General features: G+C 27.5%; 7 protein-coding genes across 7 annotated transcripts; 5 read left to right on the forward strand and 2 right to left on the reverse strand. All coding sequences in view use genetic code 12, as the record gives it.

Moving 5' to 3' along the window:
• Positions 1–2,750, reverse strand: KGF55_004086 (reverse transcriptase family protein; the record flags this gene model as incomplete). Its single annotated transcript, XM_051758951.1, has 1 exon — positions 1–2,750. A coding segment is annotated over one exon (2,750 nt), but the record flags the coding sequence as incomplete, so codon positions are not given.
• Positions 2,751–3,119: 369 nt separating this feature from the next.
• On the reverse strand, positions 3,120–4,955 carry KGF55_004087 (uncharacterized protein; the record flags this gene model as incomplete). The annotated part of the gene is made up of 1 exon (XM_051758953.1): positions 3,120–4,955. One exon carries the CDS (start codon positions 4,953–4,955, stop codon positions 3,120–3,122), a length of 1,836 nt encoding a protein of 611 aa, XP_051613096.1.
• Positions 4,956–5,103: 148 nt separating this feature from the next.
• On the forward strand, positions 5,104–5,568 carry KGF55_004088 (uncharacterized protein; the record flags this gene model as incomplete). Its single annotated transcript, XM_051758954.1, has 1 exon — positions 5,104–5,568. One exon carries the CDS (start codon positions 5,104–5,106, stop codon positions 5,566–5,568), a length of 465 nt encoding a protein of 154 aa, XP_051613097.1.
• A 1,369-nt stretch (positions 5,569–6,937) lies between these two features.
• On the forward strand, positions 6,938–8,206 carry KGF55_004089 (uncharacterized protein; the record flags this gene model as incomplete). Its single annotated transcript, XM_051758955.1, has 1 exon — positions 6,938–8,206. The coding sequence occupies one exon, from the start codon at positions 6,938–6,940 to the stop codon at positions 8,204–8,206; it is 1,269 nt and encodes a 422-aa protein (XP_051613098.1).
• An 844-nt stretch (positions 8,207–9,050) lies between these two features.
• KGF55_004090 (uncharacterized protein) lies at positions 9,051–9,578 on the forward strand (the record flags this gene model as incomplete). Its single annotated transcript, XM_051758956.1, has 1 exon — positions 9,051–9,578. One exon carries the CDS (start codon positions 9,051–9,053, stop codon positions 9,576–9,578), a length of 528 nt encoding a protein of 175 aa, XP_051613099.1.
• Positions 9,579–11,482: 1,904 nt separating this feature from the next.
• On the forward strand, positions 11,483–12,499 carry KGF55_004091 (uncharacterized protein; the record flags this gene model as incomplete). Its single annotated transcript, XM_051758957.1, has 1 exon — positions 11,483–12,499. The coding sequence occupies one exon, from the start codon at positions 11,483–11,485 to the stop codon at positions 12,497–12,499; it is 1,017 nt and encodes a 338-aa protein (XP_051613100.1).
• A 3,382-nt stretch (positions 12,500–15,881) lies between these two features.
• Positions 15,882–18,350, forward strand: KGF55_004092 (uncharacterized protein; the record flags this gene model as incomplete). The annotated part of the gene is made up of 1 exon (XM_051758958.1): positions 15,882–18,350. The coding sequence occupies one exon, from the start codon at positions 15,882–15,884 to the stop codon at positions 18,348–18,350; it is 2,469 nt and encodes an 822-aa protein (XP_051613101.1).

The following is an 18,350-nucleotide window of genomic DNA, read 5'->3' on the forward strand; positions in this document are numbered from 1 at the left end:
TTGTCACGCGCATCTACCAAGTCTTCTAGCGCTAGTGGATTTGCTTTTGTAGTCAATTGTAATAGTTCCAGTTCGGAGATTTTGAGCTCTTCTTGAATGCAGGGTACATTTTTATTTGAGACCATTTCAAACCATGCCAAAAACCATGATTTTTCAGGATCCGGAATTTGGTTTAAAATCCTAGTTTTGATATCTTCGAATGAAATATCTTGAAACGGAGTCAGTTGTTGTAGGAAATGGTACCAAGGATATACTCTGAGTCTTTCATTCTGTAGTACGGTAGGAAATATGTGTAAGCACACTTGTTGTAATCGAAATCTCAAGTAGTTGGTTGTAGTATTCTTTTCATCCGTAAAAAGTTTGTAAATTTCTTTCGCTTTGCGACCTTGTAATTGAATGTCTAGATCTATCAATCCAAACCCCCCTAGTCGGAGAGGTTTGTGAAGCTTTTGGAGCAGAATTTTAAATGGAAGCTTATTTTGGATTGCTAAATTCAATTTTTTGATATTTGTCTTGTCTAAAGGTTGATGTAGGTCCAAGTAATAAATTTTTGAAAGAATAAACACATTCATCATTCTGATAGTCAATGCGAATTTTAAATCTAATGTTGGAATTTTGTAGATAACAGCAATGAGTTGCGAAATTTTGTGATTCCATGAATATTGATTTTGCATTGGGACTCCCAAGTAATTGAATTTTATAAGGTCTAATGGATGTGGTTCAATTGAGAATAGTGATTGAGAAGGTGGGTTTGAGTAGTATAATAATTCTGTTTTCTTCTGATTGATAAGTAGTCCCGATTGCTGTTCAAATAATTTTAGAATTTCATTTGCTATTTTGAGATCTGATGTACCATTCAAACAAATGATTACATCATCCGCAAATGCTTGATAACGAATACGGAACCACGATGTTAGTGTAGCTCCAATCAATCTTTTATTTAGTTGATTTAGCATTGTTTCTAGTATCAAATTGAAAAGAATTGGGCTTAATGGATTGCCTTGTCGCACTCCAGACCCAAGATTAAATACTTTGCCTCTAGTGTTATTGATGACTATTTGTGCTAGATGCTTTGCTGAAATTGCAGTAAGAAAATTGAAAGCATATTTTCCTATTTTCAACTTGTGTAATAATTTTTGTAAAAATATGTGATTCACCAGATCAAATGCTTTGTAAAGATCTAGCATCAATAGTGACTGGTCCATTGATCTTTCCGGATGTAAAGTCATTTCTTGTAATATTTTCTTTACCACAAAGGTATTCGTATTTATGTTTCTATTTCTCAAAAACCCCGACTGATCTTGATGGATGATTTTAGAAAAGACTTTTTCACATCTAACTTGAAATGTGGAGCTTAGTAAACGTAAAGATGTACTTATGATAGCAATAGGACGTAGATTTTTAACTTCCAAAGTTGAATCAGTCTTTTTTGGTATTAGCTTAATTAAAATTAATTTCATTGATTCTGGTAATTCTCCAGATTCCCTAATTTCATTGCCGACTTTGCATATTAACTTACCTAATCTAGGCCATAATTTATGTATTGCTTTATAAGTGAGACCATAAATACCTGCACTCGTTGGTTTCATTATACATTTTAGATGTTTTAGTAGTTCCTCTTCCGTGAAAGGTCTTTCTAAATCAGTAATATCTTGAATAGCCAAATTTCTGTCGAAGTCATGTACTAGTGAAAAATCATTTCCTCTATCTTTTGTTTTATAAATATTTTCCCAAAAGGACGTTGCTACTGAAAGCATATCATTTGTTGTTTTAGCCAAACTTCCGTCTTCTTTTTTCAAATTTGTAATGATTGAAAGTTCCTTTCTCTTTACTCTATATTTAATGATATGTTGATCTTCTATGTAAAGTTCGCGTTGAACGGGTGTATTATTTCTCCTTTGTATAATTCGATTGATTTGATTTTCAAGATGGCTAATTGAGGTAGTTTGAGCATGGAGGAAGTTGATTTCGTTATCCCAGTTTTTGAATACACCTGAGTTATTGATGTTGTCAGATTTGTAATTACTCTCATTTAGATATTTGATTGTGTTTGAGCTATTTAGTATCACTTGAGGAATCGTGTAATGAGGTCGACCAATTAGTGGTGACGTTTCGATTTTTGTCCAGATGTCAATGGTGATAAGATGATGAGTTGAAAATTTTCTAACTTCCTCAACGGTTTTATAATCGAGGATTCTATTTTTCAAGTCATTTCCAATATAAAATCGATCTAACCTTCTTTTAGCTTGTGTTTTGCTCCCTGAATTAGTGGTATTGATCGCAGTCGGGAATACCATTCTCATAGCGTCTGATAATTGAAATTTGGCATAAAATCTTTTCATTTCTTGTATCAATTGTTTTTCCTTATGTTTAAATTTATAAGACTTGGTTGTAGGTGGTAGAATGACATCTAATTCTGTATCCATGATGTTATTGAAATCACCTCCAATGATAATCTTTGTTGAAGGAAATTGATTCTTGAATCTTGTGATTGATTCTTCTACTATTTTGATAAATTCAAGTTGTGCAGTAAATTGGTCTTGTTTGGTTTCTTTATTTATTCCAGATTGAAAGTAAACATTGAATATGGTCCATTTTTCTTTTCGGTGGGGTAGGTTGAAAGTTGCCAACGAAAGTCTATGTTGCAAACTCGATGTATTAGAAAGGTTGAATTGATCGACATGTTTAAGCTTGTTGTTTTCATTGAGTTCATTTATCATAAAACACGTGAAATCTTTATAGTGTTTCATAATTAATTTTATTTTCTTTGCTGATAGTGCTTGCTTTAATTGTAGTAATTGATTTTGGTCTCGAAGCCTTATCTCTTGAATGAGAAATAGTGAAATAGTTGGATTGTTAAATATTAAAATGGATAGTTTCTCTTCTATGAGCTTGATAGATAATGAACGTTGTGCACCTAAATTTTTAGATGCAATTCTTATTGTAGTTGATTCAATAACAGTTACTTTTTAGGTATAAATATATTTTTTTTCTTTTTTTTGTTTTTAAATTTTTTTTAGTAATTTTTTAGTTTTATGATTGTGAATGTGTCAAAATTCAAAAGTTGAATTTTGATCTCTTGATAATTGTTTGGAGCAGATAGGTTGATGAAGAAGAATCTAGTAATCATGATGATCTTCATGATCCGCAAGTGGACCATAAGGATTTTCATCAGTGACTACTGGATTCTGTGGAGTGGTTGGTGTAGGAGGAGGTCTGTTAATTGGTCTAAAGTTCGACCTCTTTGAAGGAGAAGCCGACGGATTATGTCTTGAATTATCACTTAAGTGATGTTTCGAGCTAGTTCTAATTGGTTGTTGAGACCAGCCTTCGTTATGGTTATAGTTGGTTGTTCTTGAAGAACTTGAAATTTGACTTTTGGAGGAAAGATTTGGAGTTGTAAGGTTATTAGTTTCGGAGTTATTGTGTGATGAGGATTCATCATCTTCAGTATCGGAGTCATTGAAATTTGAAATAATAGTACCTATTTGGTTATCTTTGAAGCGTTTGTATGAATTTTGAGGGCATCTGCGGGCATTGTGATATTTGCTACCGCAAAGTTTACATTCTGGAACATGGGAGCAGCTTGATCTTAAGTGATCTTTTGATTTACAATATTTGCAGTATTTGATGGTAGTCAATAATTTTAACGAAACTTGTTTCAACCCATCTCTAATATTTGTGGTGTCGATTCTAGCTGGAGGAGCTTTGTCACCTCCTAAACTTAATATGAAAAAGAAGATTGGAAAGTCCTCTTCATAAAGATATTCTTGTGTTTGATCATCAATCGTTTTAGGGTCAGCTGCTCTCATGTCAATAATCTTGTCATTTTCAGATAAAAAAAATTGTTTCATGAGTTTTGCGGCCTTATGCCTTTTGGTTGCTGGTACTCTTAAGGAGGCAATGACGAATTGTGGTATTTGACGTAATACTTGTAATTGGAAGTTTGACTCCTGATATTGAAAAACAAGTTCCTCGAGGAATTCAATACATTCTGATTTAATTGATTGAAAATTGGGACCCGCATAGTCTTCTTCCTCAAACGGACAAAAGATGAGGTGAAGACCTTGTTTGTTATAAACAACTGATTGAGCATTTTCTGCGAATCCTATAGTTCTTCTAATTTTGCTATATTTGTTAAACTCTTCTTTCAAAGCATTTGGAATAGTATATTTTGGATTTTCAAATTTATTTTCAAAATTTTCGGCATTAGGATTTTGCAGTAACTCTTGCTCTGTTTCCACGACATAGTTATATAATTTATCTGTAAAAATTTGTTTTAAGGTGTATCTGTCAATATTAAATTTGTTTAAAATCTCACCAACATAAATTGATAAATGATCACCTTCTAAAATAAAAGCATTATTTTGATTGACTTTATCTTGAAAGTCAAGTGGAGCATTTGCGTTATTATAACGCTGAAGCTCCATTTTACGTTCATAGTTGAAACGTACCACTTGTGAAGCCAAAATGGAATAATCCAATGGAGAGTCTGTTGATTTAGCAGAAAGTTGGTTATCTTCAGATTCATCTTTTCTGGTTCCGTCATCTGAATCGCTTGATGAGTTGTTAGTCCCAAAAAGTTCTTCATCTACCTCCATGCTGTCATTTCTAGTTTCGTTAGCTAAATTTTGATTTCCTACGTCAGTTTCACCATCTGTATTTTGGTTGATAGTAGTATATTCATCTGATTCTGAGTCCTCAATAGGATCTTCAAGTATTGAGTCGTTTGATTGAGCTTCTTGCACGACAGCTTTTTTTTTCTCGAGAAAATTGATGATATCTTGGTTGTCCATGGTATCAGCCCAACTTGAGCTATTTGAAACAGCACCGTTAGCAAACGCCAGATTCTGAGAGTCGGAGAGTGTGCTCTCTTGACCCACTGCATTCACCTGTGAGCTTCCAGGAGGATCATTCGGCTCTGAACGAGCACTATGTACCCCTTCTGAGACCATTACTTAATCAAATAGAATTGATAGAAATGCATTTAGAACAGCTGCGGCGTCATTAGGTTTAAATAATCTTGGTGAGAACTCGGAGACTCATATTCAAAACATTGATAATGGGGAATATGAATCTGGAGATTTGAATTCCACTCAAGCTATGTTGACAAGACCAGAAATGGGTGAAGATGCTAGTCAACTAAACGAAGATTCTAATGGGGATGATGGAGATTATGGCGATTTTGGAGATGATGGAGATTATGGAGATGTTCCAAATGATGGTAATGATGATGGTGGAACTTTTGAATTGGAAGGAACTGAAGATTTTCGTGAAGATGATCATGACGATGTTGATTTATTCTCGGAATCCGCGAAGAACATAATTAGTGAGACAAATTTAACAGTATTAAATTCAGATGGACAGTTAGGAGCTACTGCATTGGATTATGATTATGAGATAAAGAAGATGTGTGAGCTTTTTGGAAATTTTATTGAAGTTTTACGTGGTTATCAGAGAGATGGAAGAGATGAAGATTTTAGACAATGTGCTCGATCATTTGAAAAATATATGCAACATGGAATTACTGTCTCAAGTAAAAATGGGTTAAGGATGAGAAATACTTAAAATAAGTTTAAATGTTCTGTAATAGTTGAATCAAATGTGTAATTGAGAAATATTATTAAATGGATTTTCACTATTACTGTACTTTTTTCTTCATATTCCATTCGGCATTCCTTAGTCGAGCACATTACATTCAATTTGTGCTTTCTAGATATCTATTATTTAATTTTATTTGGGTTATGTGTAAATTTAAGCTTTGTCTAAATAAAGCGTCGTATACAAAGGGAAGATCATAATGGTGTTTAATATATTAGAAATCATCAACATAATAATAAAATTATTCAAGAAATTATTGATTTGATTCAAATTAAAATTAGATGGTATTTCTTTCATGCTATCCTCGAGTTGATGGGAAACCACTGTGACTGGGTTATCATTTGAGTGAGCATTGTCGTAATCAGCATAATCTATCAGTTAATATAACTTTTGTGTTCTACGTGCTAGGTATCTGTCGCCTACAATTACAATTTATAACTAAATTGCAACCCTTATGATAGATAACTAACACGCAGAACACAAAAGTTATGTTGACTGATAGAAAGAAAATCATGCTAGATGTTTACTAAATATTTAATAAAAGATTTTGAAAGTAAAGGGAATAAAGCATAGATTTATTCATTACCCAAAAAGTAATGGATAATTATCTGGAAAGAACAAATTTACTTATTGATGTACTAACTAGCTTGAATTATGACTTTAATATGAACTTTGGAGATCCATTCACTATAGAAAGTTGGAATAAAAAAGCCTTCCCTCATTGTGAAGAACATGTTAGTTTTACATTGTTTACTAGTTTTACTTATTTCTTTTCAAAGTTTAAAAAACAATCGAATACTCAAAGGTAGAAGATAATTCCGATTGTATATTTAAGACTCAAATGGATTTTTTGAATAACCTTGATATTCTTTTCTTTGGTGCTTTAATGAATTTGATTTAATGATCTCTCGCACATTTCTCAAATGTTGTAGGAGGTTAAAAAGATCGAAGAAAAGAATATCAAGAGTATTCACAATATCTTTTGAATCGTATGGACCATTTGATTAAGCTATTTTTCAACATTACAATACTAGATTTTATTTGCAACAACAGGTTTCAATAGATGAAGATTTTAATAAAGAAATTTTCGCAAATTGATGTTGATGATGTTTACCAATTTACCATTTTAATATAAAGATATGTGTGTTCTATAAGTAAAATTTTCGGAGTTTTTAAATCGAAGATCTCCTCCATTATTTATCCCCCTCTTTTTGAGAAAAAATAAAAAAGTAAAAAAATATTTCAAAATTTCAATAAACAAAATAAACATATCCTTCTAACTTTCTCTCTTTTCTATCATCAAACAAATCTAAATTTATCTTATTCGTAATCAAAAATGGATCAACAAATTAAAAGAGATGAAGAAATAGTACAAGAAAGTGAAGAAATTGCATTTTTAGACATATATATAAGATTTAATGAAGATTCAGAAAAAGATTATTGTTTTCAAATAAATACAAAAACTACTTTCAAAGATTTATATAAAATTTTTAATACAATACCAATATCATTAAGACCAAGTGTATTTTATAATTCAAAACCAATTGGTTTCAAAAAATCTACTTCACCCGGGTTTTTAACTGAAGATGGGAATTTTTTATTTGATGAAAATTCAGATAAATTTACTTCATCAATTATACCTCTTGAAGAGTTTATAAATAATCATGTTTGGCCTGGTCAATTAATTTTACCAATTTGGGAATTTAATTATTTTAGTTTTTATTCTGTTTTACTGTTATTAGCTATTTGGTTATATACTGATTTACCTGATTTTATAAGTCCAACACCTGGTTTATGTTTAACTAATCAATTTACTAAAATTTTAGCATATATTGTAAATGAAGTTGGTTATCCAAGTATTTCAGAAATGTTAATTAAAGATTTAGAAGATGAAGTTAGTATTGTTACTCAATGTATATTTTTTGCATTTCATATTTTAAAATTAGGTTTTATATTTGGATTTTTATATACTGGAGTTTTTAATCCAATAAAAGTTTTTAGATTTGGTAGTGGTGTAAAATTAGATGTTTCCAAGGAAGAATTAATTAAATTAGGTTGGACAGGTACTAAAAAGGCAACTATAGATGAATATAAAGATTATTATAGAGAATATAAAATTCAACAACATGGAGGAATGATTCAAGCTCATCAAGCTGGATTATTTAAAACTATAAGACATTTAGGTATACAATTACAAAAGGGAGAAGGTTATAATACAGAATTAACTAAAACAACAATGATGACAACAATGAATGATTTATTAAAAGAAAGTGAAGATAATAAATCAACATTTAAATTAAAATTAAATTATGAATGGTTTGCAGAATTAGGTTATGTATTTGCATCATTATCTGAAAATAAAGAAGGTAAAGAATTAGCAAATTTAATAAAACAATTTAGAAGATATGGTTTGTTAAATACAACTCCCAAGATTGAAACAATAATTGCAAATAGAAAAGAAAGAGATATTGATACTTCTTTAGATCCACCTGAAAAAATTAATCAATTAGAAGAATTATTAAAAGAACAACCAATTGATGATGAGAAAAATGATGAACCAGTTATTGTTGATAGTAGTGAGAAAATTGAAGAAATTAAAGAATAAAGATTATGAATTGGTAGAGGTATGATTTTAATGTTTGTTTTATAATAAGTTTGTAATTTAATTAGTTAATTGATAGGTTATAGATTAATTCTAAATTTGTTAAAGAGGTAAAGCAACATGATCCATCTCTACCCTGATTTTAGAGATCAATTTATAATAGTACACTGCTTTTTCAAAATAAACTAATAATAATATGTATAATAACATTCTGTATAATATAGACTACTTTTACAAAGATGTATTCATTAGCAATTTTGTTAATAGGTTTTATTTTATATAGACTGATCTCATATATTTATTGTTCATCAATTTGTTGTAGTGAAAAACTTACCCAATACGATATTGGGTAAACTTTTCGCCACAACAATGAATCTTTTTGATAAGTCATTCTATATTTTCTTGCTACATGCTATGTATCAAAAAACTAGTTTTATCATGTATTAAGTGTATTGAAAGCAACGAGTTTAGTTCTCTATGTCTTCTATTTCCATAGCTTCCGACATATAGCAAAAACCGAAATTTAAAAGGATACCTACCTCCTTAAGTCACTTTTAAAGCTACTCAGGGATCTTGCCGTGGTTGCTGCTTTTGCTCTGATTTGATTACCAGAAATTGCTCGTTGTTGAAAGCTGACTACGTAGAACATCAAATACATAAAACATCAAATTTTATCATTAAAAAAATGGCAAAAAATGGCAAACTGAAATTATAATTTTATTCTTTTTTTCTAAACGTGTTTTTCCATTATCAGTATCAATCTCGTAAAACAACAGAATTAAACCCAAATGAATCCTCATCATAGTATACAGATGTAATTGCTTTGAATGCATCAAACACAAGAAGAATGACAAAAATCAAATATATTATCACAAACGATACAACTCAACAAATTAAAGAAATTATAGACTCCAGCTTACCAGAGTTAAAATTGACTGAATTTATAACAATCATTAGTAATAATTCACCAGATCAATTAATTGAAATTTTAAATAAAGATCAACAGCAAATTAAATTATCATCAATTCAATATAAATATATAGAATATATTTATGAAATTTTAAAAATTAAATCAATGGAATATCAAGATACAAAAATTTTAATAATTGAAAATTTTTCAAAATTTTTAAATAATTTAAGTTCAAATATCTTGATTAATGAAAATCAATTAAATGTTTTGGTGTTTGAAATTTTCAAAAAGTTTAGAAATTTAGATTATGATTTAAAAGTTAATGATGAATCTGAAGAAGAAGGAGAAGGAAGAAATCAAGAAGAAGTCGATGATTTAGAAATAGAAAAAAATCATATTGAAGTTTACATCATTGATACTAAAAGAAGAAAGTTTTTAGAAATTTTAAGTGATGAAGTTAGGTAGTTGAAAATGAGGAATGCGATGGAATGGAATAAATAATCGACGATTCTTTGAGGGAGGGAAAAAAATGTGATCAATGGTCAATTAATTGGGCAAAACTCGAAGATTAATTTCACAATTAAATTAACAAATAAGCAGAAGTTTATCATATTGTCTTTTTATTTATTTGGGTCCGATATATTGGAATTGATGAATACTTCATTTTTACATTTTTTATCTAATTAGTGCTCACCACAATCCGCTAAATCAAAATAATTATGCAAAAAATCAGTTTGTATCATCACTAGAGTTGAATGAAAGGTTTAATATAAAATTTGTGATTTTTCAAATGATATTTACAGACATATAGGTTTTTGATAGTATATATCTATTTCCTGATGGTAAAAAGATCATTTTAGTCACAAAAGCATCAACTGTTGGTTTGAATAATCAAAATCTTATCGAAGAATTTCACTTTCTGAAAAGAGTTGACATGAGCTGACAATATTTAGTGTATTTATTTAGTACTCGAGTCAACACTTGTCTGATAGTGGTAATTGTTCGGCAAGATGACTTTGATTGTTCAAACCAACAGTTATTGATGCTTTTGTACCTAAAATGATCATTTGTGAACTATTTAGTTACAAGGAATAAAGATGGTGATGAACAATTAGCTTAAAAAATAAATTCTTAAACTTGTGACCTAATTCTACATCCATGTTTCAAAATACGTATAATTTTAGATTTTTCACTCGTCTTTTTAAAACTTCTGATTTCCAAAATGTATTAAAATCTCGTAACATCACACTGTGTAAAAGTTTAGTCTAGCATTTACGATCATAAACTTTTTCTTAAATGTAAATTTTAAAATTTTAAAATTTTTTATCTCTTTATGCTTTATCTTATTATTAATGAGAAAGATCTACGATTAAATTTCGGTGTAAAAGTAGTACACTGAAATTTTAAAAAATTCCTGATTGATCGACAACTATAACTCCTATATTTTCACTACTTGTAGGGTGAAAGAGAATGAATTAAATGAAATTTCTAAGACGATCGATCTAAAAGTTTCGAAGATCTTAATTAATGATAAGGTTATATAGTAAAGAATGAACGATAAGGCTTCTGAAACGAAAGTAAAACAAATTATCAAAGTTTTTGACCAACATTTTCAAGACAAGTTTTGAATACAACTACTTTATCCTGTTCAATTATATTCTTGTCTGAAAAAGGATCTCTTGCTTTTAAAATTGAAGAGCTGTGTTGACCATAAAATTCTACATATTTCTCACCATAATCATTAAAAATTTCGATTAGATACCATTTTGTTCTTTGTTGAATCTCAGTTCTCATCAATTTCATTTGAAAATGTAATATTAGTACGTTTGAATGAAGATTATCTCTTATAACTCGTGTATACCGTAAATTAATTCGAATCTACATACATAGGGCGGGCTGATTAAAAAATCTAGGTAGTGTAATTTGGTACAAATAATTTTCAATATACGATCTAAGTAAAACAATAAACCCCACCTTATATTAATTGTTTTTGTGTTGAGTAATGTATCCTGTATATAACTTACTATGTATAAAGTATTAAAATATATATCGAGATTTATCTTCAGATTTCATATAACAATCAACAAATCCTATTTACAACAACTTACAACCAATTGAAACTTTCATAAAACCAACTTTATATCACCTTATTAGAGAAATTGTAAAACTTATAAATATCATCATCATTTCCTTTTTCAAATTGTCTTAAAAGTTTACATTTCTTGTCATTTTTCATTGCATGATATCATCAGATTAATTTATATCACATCATTTACATTTCTCAAATTCCCATTAAATTAAATTGATTTCACTACATTCATTTTTTCAACTATAGTGTCAAAGCGACTTATAAGATCTACAACCATATCATGTCATCTATATATGAAGAATCAACATCTACAATTTTGTCACCTTGTGAGTCATGTATAACTTTACAAAGCTATAAACCTCAACAACAATTTAATGAACCATTTGTTAACAATTACATCCTAGCTAGAACAAATTCAGATTTATCAATTAGGCAGAGTAATAAAGAAGGTATAAAAAATGAAGATTATGAAATTATAATAGTTTATAATCATCATGATATAAATATAAAATTAAGTTCAATATTATCATTAATTAATACTCATTTGACCACCACTGCACAAACCAATAACAAATTAACCTATGAAGATTTAAATATAAATCATTTATTTCTTTATTTATTTTATAATCAAAAAATTATTTTTAATTCTTTATCAATATTAATAAATCAATTTAATTTAATTCATTTAGGTAAATCATTTGAATTTAAATTTAATAACTCATCTACTCAAAAAAATTCAAATTCAAATACTACGAAAGATAAACTTATGTCCAATTTAAATATAAAAACATTTCCAAAATTTTTATTAAATATAAAAGGAACGAATTATCAAACTTTAGAAAACAATAACTGTTTTCATTTTAAAACAAAACTAGGTAATTCAATAAATTATGAATTAAATGAAGAAGAAATTTTAAATTTTTTAAAAAGATCAATAAATTTTAAAGATAAATCAAATGGTTCAATTACTTATATTGATTCATTAAGAACAAGAATAAAAAGAAGTAGTACTTTAAATTCAATTAAAAGTATTAAATCAAATAAATCAAGTAATTCAACAAATTCAACTAATTTAAATACATCAACTAATTCAAATAATTCAAATAACTCAAATAATTCAACTAACTCAACAAATTCAAATAATTCTCAATTTTCAAATTTAATAACAACAAATTCAAATAATTCAAATATAACAATTGAAAATTTAAATTGTAATATGAATGATAAATTTATAAAAAGGAAAAAAATTAAAAATAAAATTTTAAAATGTTTTAAAATATTGATAAGAATAAATTGACAAATAAATAAGCTAATGAACTTTTAAAAATATAGGAGTATTTGTTTATAGAAATTTTTGCTTCAAATATATAATTCGTTCTCCGAGGTTTGACCTTTTGTTGTGTACCTCTAAATGGTTGAAAAAAAAAATTTTAAGTCTAGTTTGAACGTATGATTATGTCATTTTATCAAACCTTTTTCTTAGCTAAATTTGTTACAGTGCTCGAAACGAATTCAATTCTCTCCAAAAATACACGAATAATCTGGGGTAATATACAAGAATTGAAATTTGAGTGATGAGTGATGAAAATCTAAAAGAAAAGTTGAAATAGGTCTAACTACGTATTATAATGATGTTTAACTGCTGTATAATATTTCAAATTTTTGAAGTATTATTTTTAATCTGTTTCGTATCCTGGTTATATAACCTGGGGAATTGTTGTAATCGATTCAGTTTGATACACTCCAATGTTTGTAATGTCCTTTTAATTCTCAGTATAGTTACAACTAAGGTATAAATACCTTATTTAAAGAATTTAATTACAGACTCTAAGATCGTCTTCTTTCCAATTTTTTTTTTCAAATTAACATTTCGGTTGTATAAATTACCCCTTAAATTTCAAATATTGCAACTTGAGCGTAAAATCAATTAAATTAAATACTTTTAAATGCAATCAAATTAAATCAGTTGATGAATATATTCTGATCATTAAATGAAGTACATCTTCATGGATTGCAAAAAGTTGTTTCAGACGACCTATTTACTTTTACTCTTTGAAAGATGATGGAAAATTATTCATCATCATCCACCTTAAATCATTGAAATCTTTTCAGTAATAACACAAAGTCCCAAAATCGTAAATTGAAAGAACATTTTTACTAATATATTAGTACTTGGTTGTACAAAATCAAGATATTCATCTTTATCAATATTTTCTAAGAAATAAACGGTGAATTAAATGATTCAAAATTGGAATAGTATGTTAAAAAAAAATTCTTAAACTGATGATCGGACGGAGGGCCAATGAAAAGTTGGCAAAAATTGATGGAGTTTTTCTAATATAAAGAAGAATTGAATACTAATTATTACTTTATTAAAAAGATAAACATTTATGGGTATCATCAACCGATGAAATTTATAAGTGGTAGATGATATCCATAAATGTGTATCTTTTTCAGTATATTGTGACCACTTTTGATAAATTTTCAAAGAATTTTCAGGAATCACAATACACTAAATAATTTTGAAATTGTATCTATGCCCCCAATTGTTTGCGAAAGTGCCGTTCAAGGTTTAAAATCCAAAAACCATACAATGCTATAATGAAATCATTCTAATAAAAGGTGGTCGTGTAGAAAAGGAAGCAGAAGCAACTGCACGAAACTCCAAATTCCACTTTTGGAAAACTCCAAATTCCACTTTTAGTGCTTCGACCAGTCACTTCTGCGTCCTATCGATGCGACTACATTTTATGAATCTCTCTAGTTCTTCTTTATGATGCCCTAAATTGAGACTCTGCTTTTGAAAGAATCTGAATTATTGTTCATCTTTCAAGATTTTATAAATGATAAAACAACAAGATCAAACCAGTATCAGGATACACTAAGCTGTCAATTAAACCATAAAGTTTTGGGATAAACATTTCCATATGTGATTCAAAAATTGTTGAAATTAGTGCATTATTAGAAAAGACTTGTGAAATTTCTTTTTCTGTTGAGATGATTTGCCTTCCGGTATCAATTGACCCAGATTATCACCACATTTATATCAAAGATAACTTTATTTAATGGAGTATGGAAGATTTAAAGAAAAGAAAAGGAAGTAGAAGAAAGAAAGATTTTTATTTCCTCGAAAAATTAATTTTTTAATTTCCAAATTAAGCTCACGCGTCTATTTTAATATTATTTTGTAGATCAATTCTAAATAGACTATATGGATTCATCGGCTTTAAAAAAACCTAATACTTTAATTAACTCTCCATATGAAGTTTATTTTAATGTGCATCAATTTGGCTGAGAATAAAAAGGATTGATGCTAGGGGGTAGATTGGGGACCGAGTGAATTAAAGGAATTTAATAGTTTGAACTAAAAAAAGAAACAAATCCGAATATTTTTCAAATAATGGTCCAATATTTAAATATTGACATGAAATTGCATCAATTTTTTGCATTGAAGTATTATTTAATGATTGATTTGACATATAATAATTCATTTTTTGATTGAATCTAGCTATTTCGATGAGGTCAGTTTATCTTCTAGTCCACTTTATTGAGATATAAACATAAAAACATTTGGTGGAATCCAAAATATTTGTTGAATAAAATGAAGTTTTTTTTGGTTGGGTCCAAACTTAATAAATATTAGACCAAAACTTTTCTTAAAGAAAAATACGTTATTTAATGTAAGGAAAGAGTATTAAACTTTGATCTGGGGAAAACATTTATAACTTCTTAGTAAGTAATTCAAGGAGTTTTATCAAACTTTTATTATATGAAAAATTTGAAAAATCTTAATTTAATTGATCTGTATCTAAATTATGAAGTCTAATTGAATTTGAACTTACATTTAGTTTACAAATTTTTCGGAGTTTATTGTAATAATCTAACCGCGATCCCTCTTAGATCATACCACTAGTAATACTACTACCTCGTACTGTTACTAGATATAATTATCACATCTGCTACTACAACGCATTGTCACTATAATAGTCACTTAAGTTGAAATCATGAAAGTGTTATCAATATAAGTTAATGGTATAAGTAATCTTTTTTTTGTCCCCCCCCCCCCCCCCCTTTATATATTGTGTATTAGATTTTAGATTATAAATATTTTGTGTACGTTTGCTACTAACTAAAAATTTATTATACATTTCATACATAATTTTTTACAACCAACTATTCCGATAAAATTTTACTTTCTTATCTTTATCTTTCATATTCAGCAAATTTATATACCATTTGGAAAAGAACATTACTTGAGTGGATCAATAGGCATACCAATATATAAGACAAAAGAATAACTGTTGATCAATTTTTAAAAAAATCCACATTTGTAACCATATCAGTTAATTTCAAAAATAGCCGTAAAATTTATCACTATCTATCATAAAAACCAAATTTCATCAAAGATAAATAACAACACTACAAAACCTATCATTTAAAGAACATAGCATCTACATTAAACATCATCATTTCATATCATAGCATATTTTGAGAACTTTTTAAATATTTTTCAACCAATTTTTCATAATAAGATCCCCTTATCTTGATATCAAAAATCTAATTTTCAAATTTCAACATTTACAAACTTCAATATATCATTTCCCTTTTGACTACTTAGTCAAAATAAATCAATTTAACATAATATTCTTCATATATATCATGCATTTATTCAGTTTTTAATGACTTCAACTACTTCATCAGATTTTACTACAACATCTAAAAATTCATCATCTTCATCATCAACTGATAAAAGTTTTAATACCCTGTTAGCATCTGATATTCCAAGACAACATCAACATTTACAACATATAAGAAGACCTTCATTTACTTATGAATTAACTTTACCTACCTCATTTCAATCAGATACAAATTCAAATTCAAATACACAAATGACAAACAAATCCCTGAATAAACCACGTCGTTTATCAAATGAAGAAATTGAAAGTTTACCATTATCAATGAGATTTATGCATAAACCTTCAAGATCAAAAGATTATTTTGTACAATCGAGTGATCGTACAAGAGAAAATAGTTTATATAATAAATCTATAACGTTATCTGATACAAATTTGAATAATAATGAAAAAGATATTTCACCTGAAATTTCACCAACTTCAACACCTTCTTTATCACCAGATCAATCATTTGATAAAAAAGAAATTGATTATTTTAATCATAAAAATAAACAGGATACCGAAAATGAAATAAATCAAGCAAATAATGTTCAAAAAAATATAGATGATAACGCGTCTATTGAAATTCCAATTTCAACTTCATCATCTTCTCCTACATTTTCCCCAACAACAGATTTAAGTCCAAATTTAAATTCTTCTAAATTAGAACAATCAATAACATTAGAAGATAGTGAATTACATGGTTATAAATTAGTTCGTAAAAAATCAGGAGAATTAGTTAAATCATCATTAAAAAATCAAGATTCTTCTTATTTTGATAGAAAAAGACCAAAATCTTTACCAACTACTCCAACTTATAAACAAGTTCATTTTGGTGGATCAAATGATATTAAATATTTTAAAAAAAAAGATACTCCATCTGCTATATCAGCATCAAATTCACCTCATTTAAATCCCACAACTGATGAATATGAATATGATAATTCTTATGATGATGATGACGATGATGAAGATGAAGATGATAATGAATTTGATTCAGAATATTCAATGGATAAAGAATTTACAAAAACATTTGAAGATTTACATAATTTTTCATTAGCAAATACTCCATTCCCTAAACAAATTTCAGAATGGGAATTGAAATTATTAAATTTCCCACCATTATCATATTTAAAAAAAATTGAATCACTTCAACCAGTATTTTTAGAAAAATTATTTATATCATTAGATAAAAAATATGTTATTGGTCATATAGCAGTATTAAATTTAGCATTTGAAAAATATTTAACAGTTAGATATTCAGTTGATAATTGGATGACTATAATAGAAATTCCAACAAATTATTCAAAAGATACATTAGATATTTTAAAATTAAATAATTATGATAGATTTAATTTTAAAATTCCAATAAATAATTTATTTAATAGTTTTAAATTTTCAAAATTTAATTCAAGTAATTCTTCATTAGATGATGAATCTTTGAATTTTAATAATAATCAAGCTAATAACTCAAAGAGTGAAAGAATTTATCAATTATGTATAAAATATTATGTATCAGGTAAAGAATATTGGGATAATAATAATTATCAAAATTATCATATAAAATTAATAAAACATAATAATAAATTAAAATCAAAAAAATTAAATAATAATTTTAATGATATCACTAATGAATCTTCATCTTCATCATTTCATAATTATTTTAAAGATTCTAAAATTCAAGATCATTCAAAAAGACCAAAATATTCATCATCTTATTTAAAGAGGAATAATTCAGATTCAAATATTCATGAAACAAAACAACAACAACAACAGCACCAAATTCAAAATCAACCACAACAAGATGATGATAATCAAAATGACTTTGATTATATTAAAAATAATTTTTATATTTCTTCACCTTTATTATCTTCAATTAATAATAAATCAAGTTCAGAAAAATATAGAGATGAAATTGAAGATGCTCAAACTAATTTAAATAATAATAATTTAAAAAATTCATTAACGGCCCCAAATAAAAATCAATTAGATAATTCATTATCATCAAATTCAAAAAATATTTTAAATTTAAATTTAAATACATATCAAAATCAAAATTCAAATCAAAATTCAAATCAAAATCAAAGCAACAATAATAAATCAAAAATTTCAAATTCAAATGATTTAATTTATAAACAAAGTTATCAAGATATTTTAACTAAATATTGTTTTAATAATGGAAATTTTTTACCTGGTCAATTACATCAAAATCAAAATTTATCTTTACTGCAACAACCACTGCAACATCCACAACAACAATCACTGCAACAACAACAACAACAACAACAGAATTCAAAGTCATCTTCTCAAATTCAAAATGAAAATCAAACTAATATTATAACGTCCAAGACTACTAAAGAAAATCATTCTAAAGAAGATGAAAAAAAGATTAAATCAAATTCAGATAAACTTGATACAGAGAGTAATGAGAATAAGAGTAAAAAAACTTTCACAATTTCATCATTTTTAAAATAA

The sequence above is a fragment of the Candida pseudojiufengensis genome (genome assembly GCF_024610245.1).
Source record: "Candida pseudojiufengensis strain CBS 10847 chromosome Unknown scaffold16, whole genome shotgun sequence".
NCBI lineage: Eukaryota > Fungi > Ascomycota > Pichiomycetes > Serinales > Debaryomycetaceae > Lodderomyces > Lodderomyces pseudojiufengensis.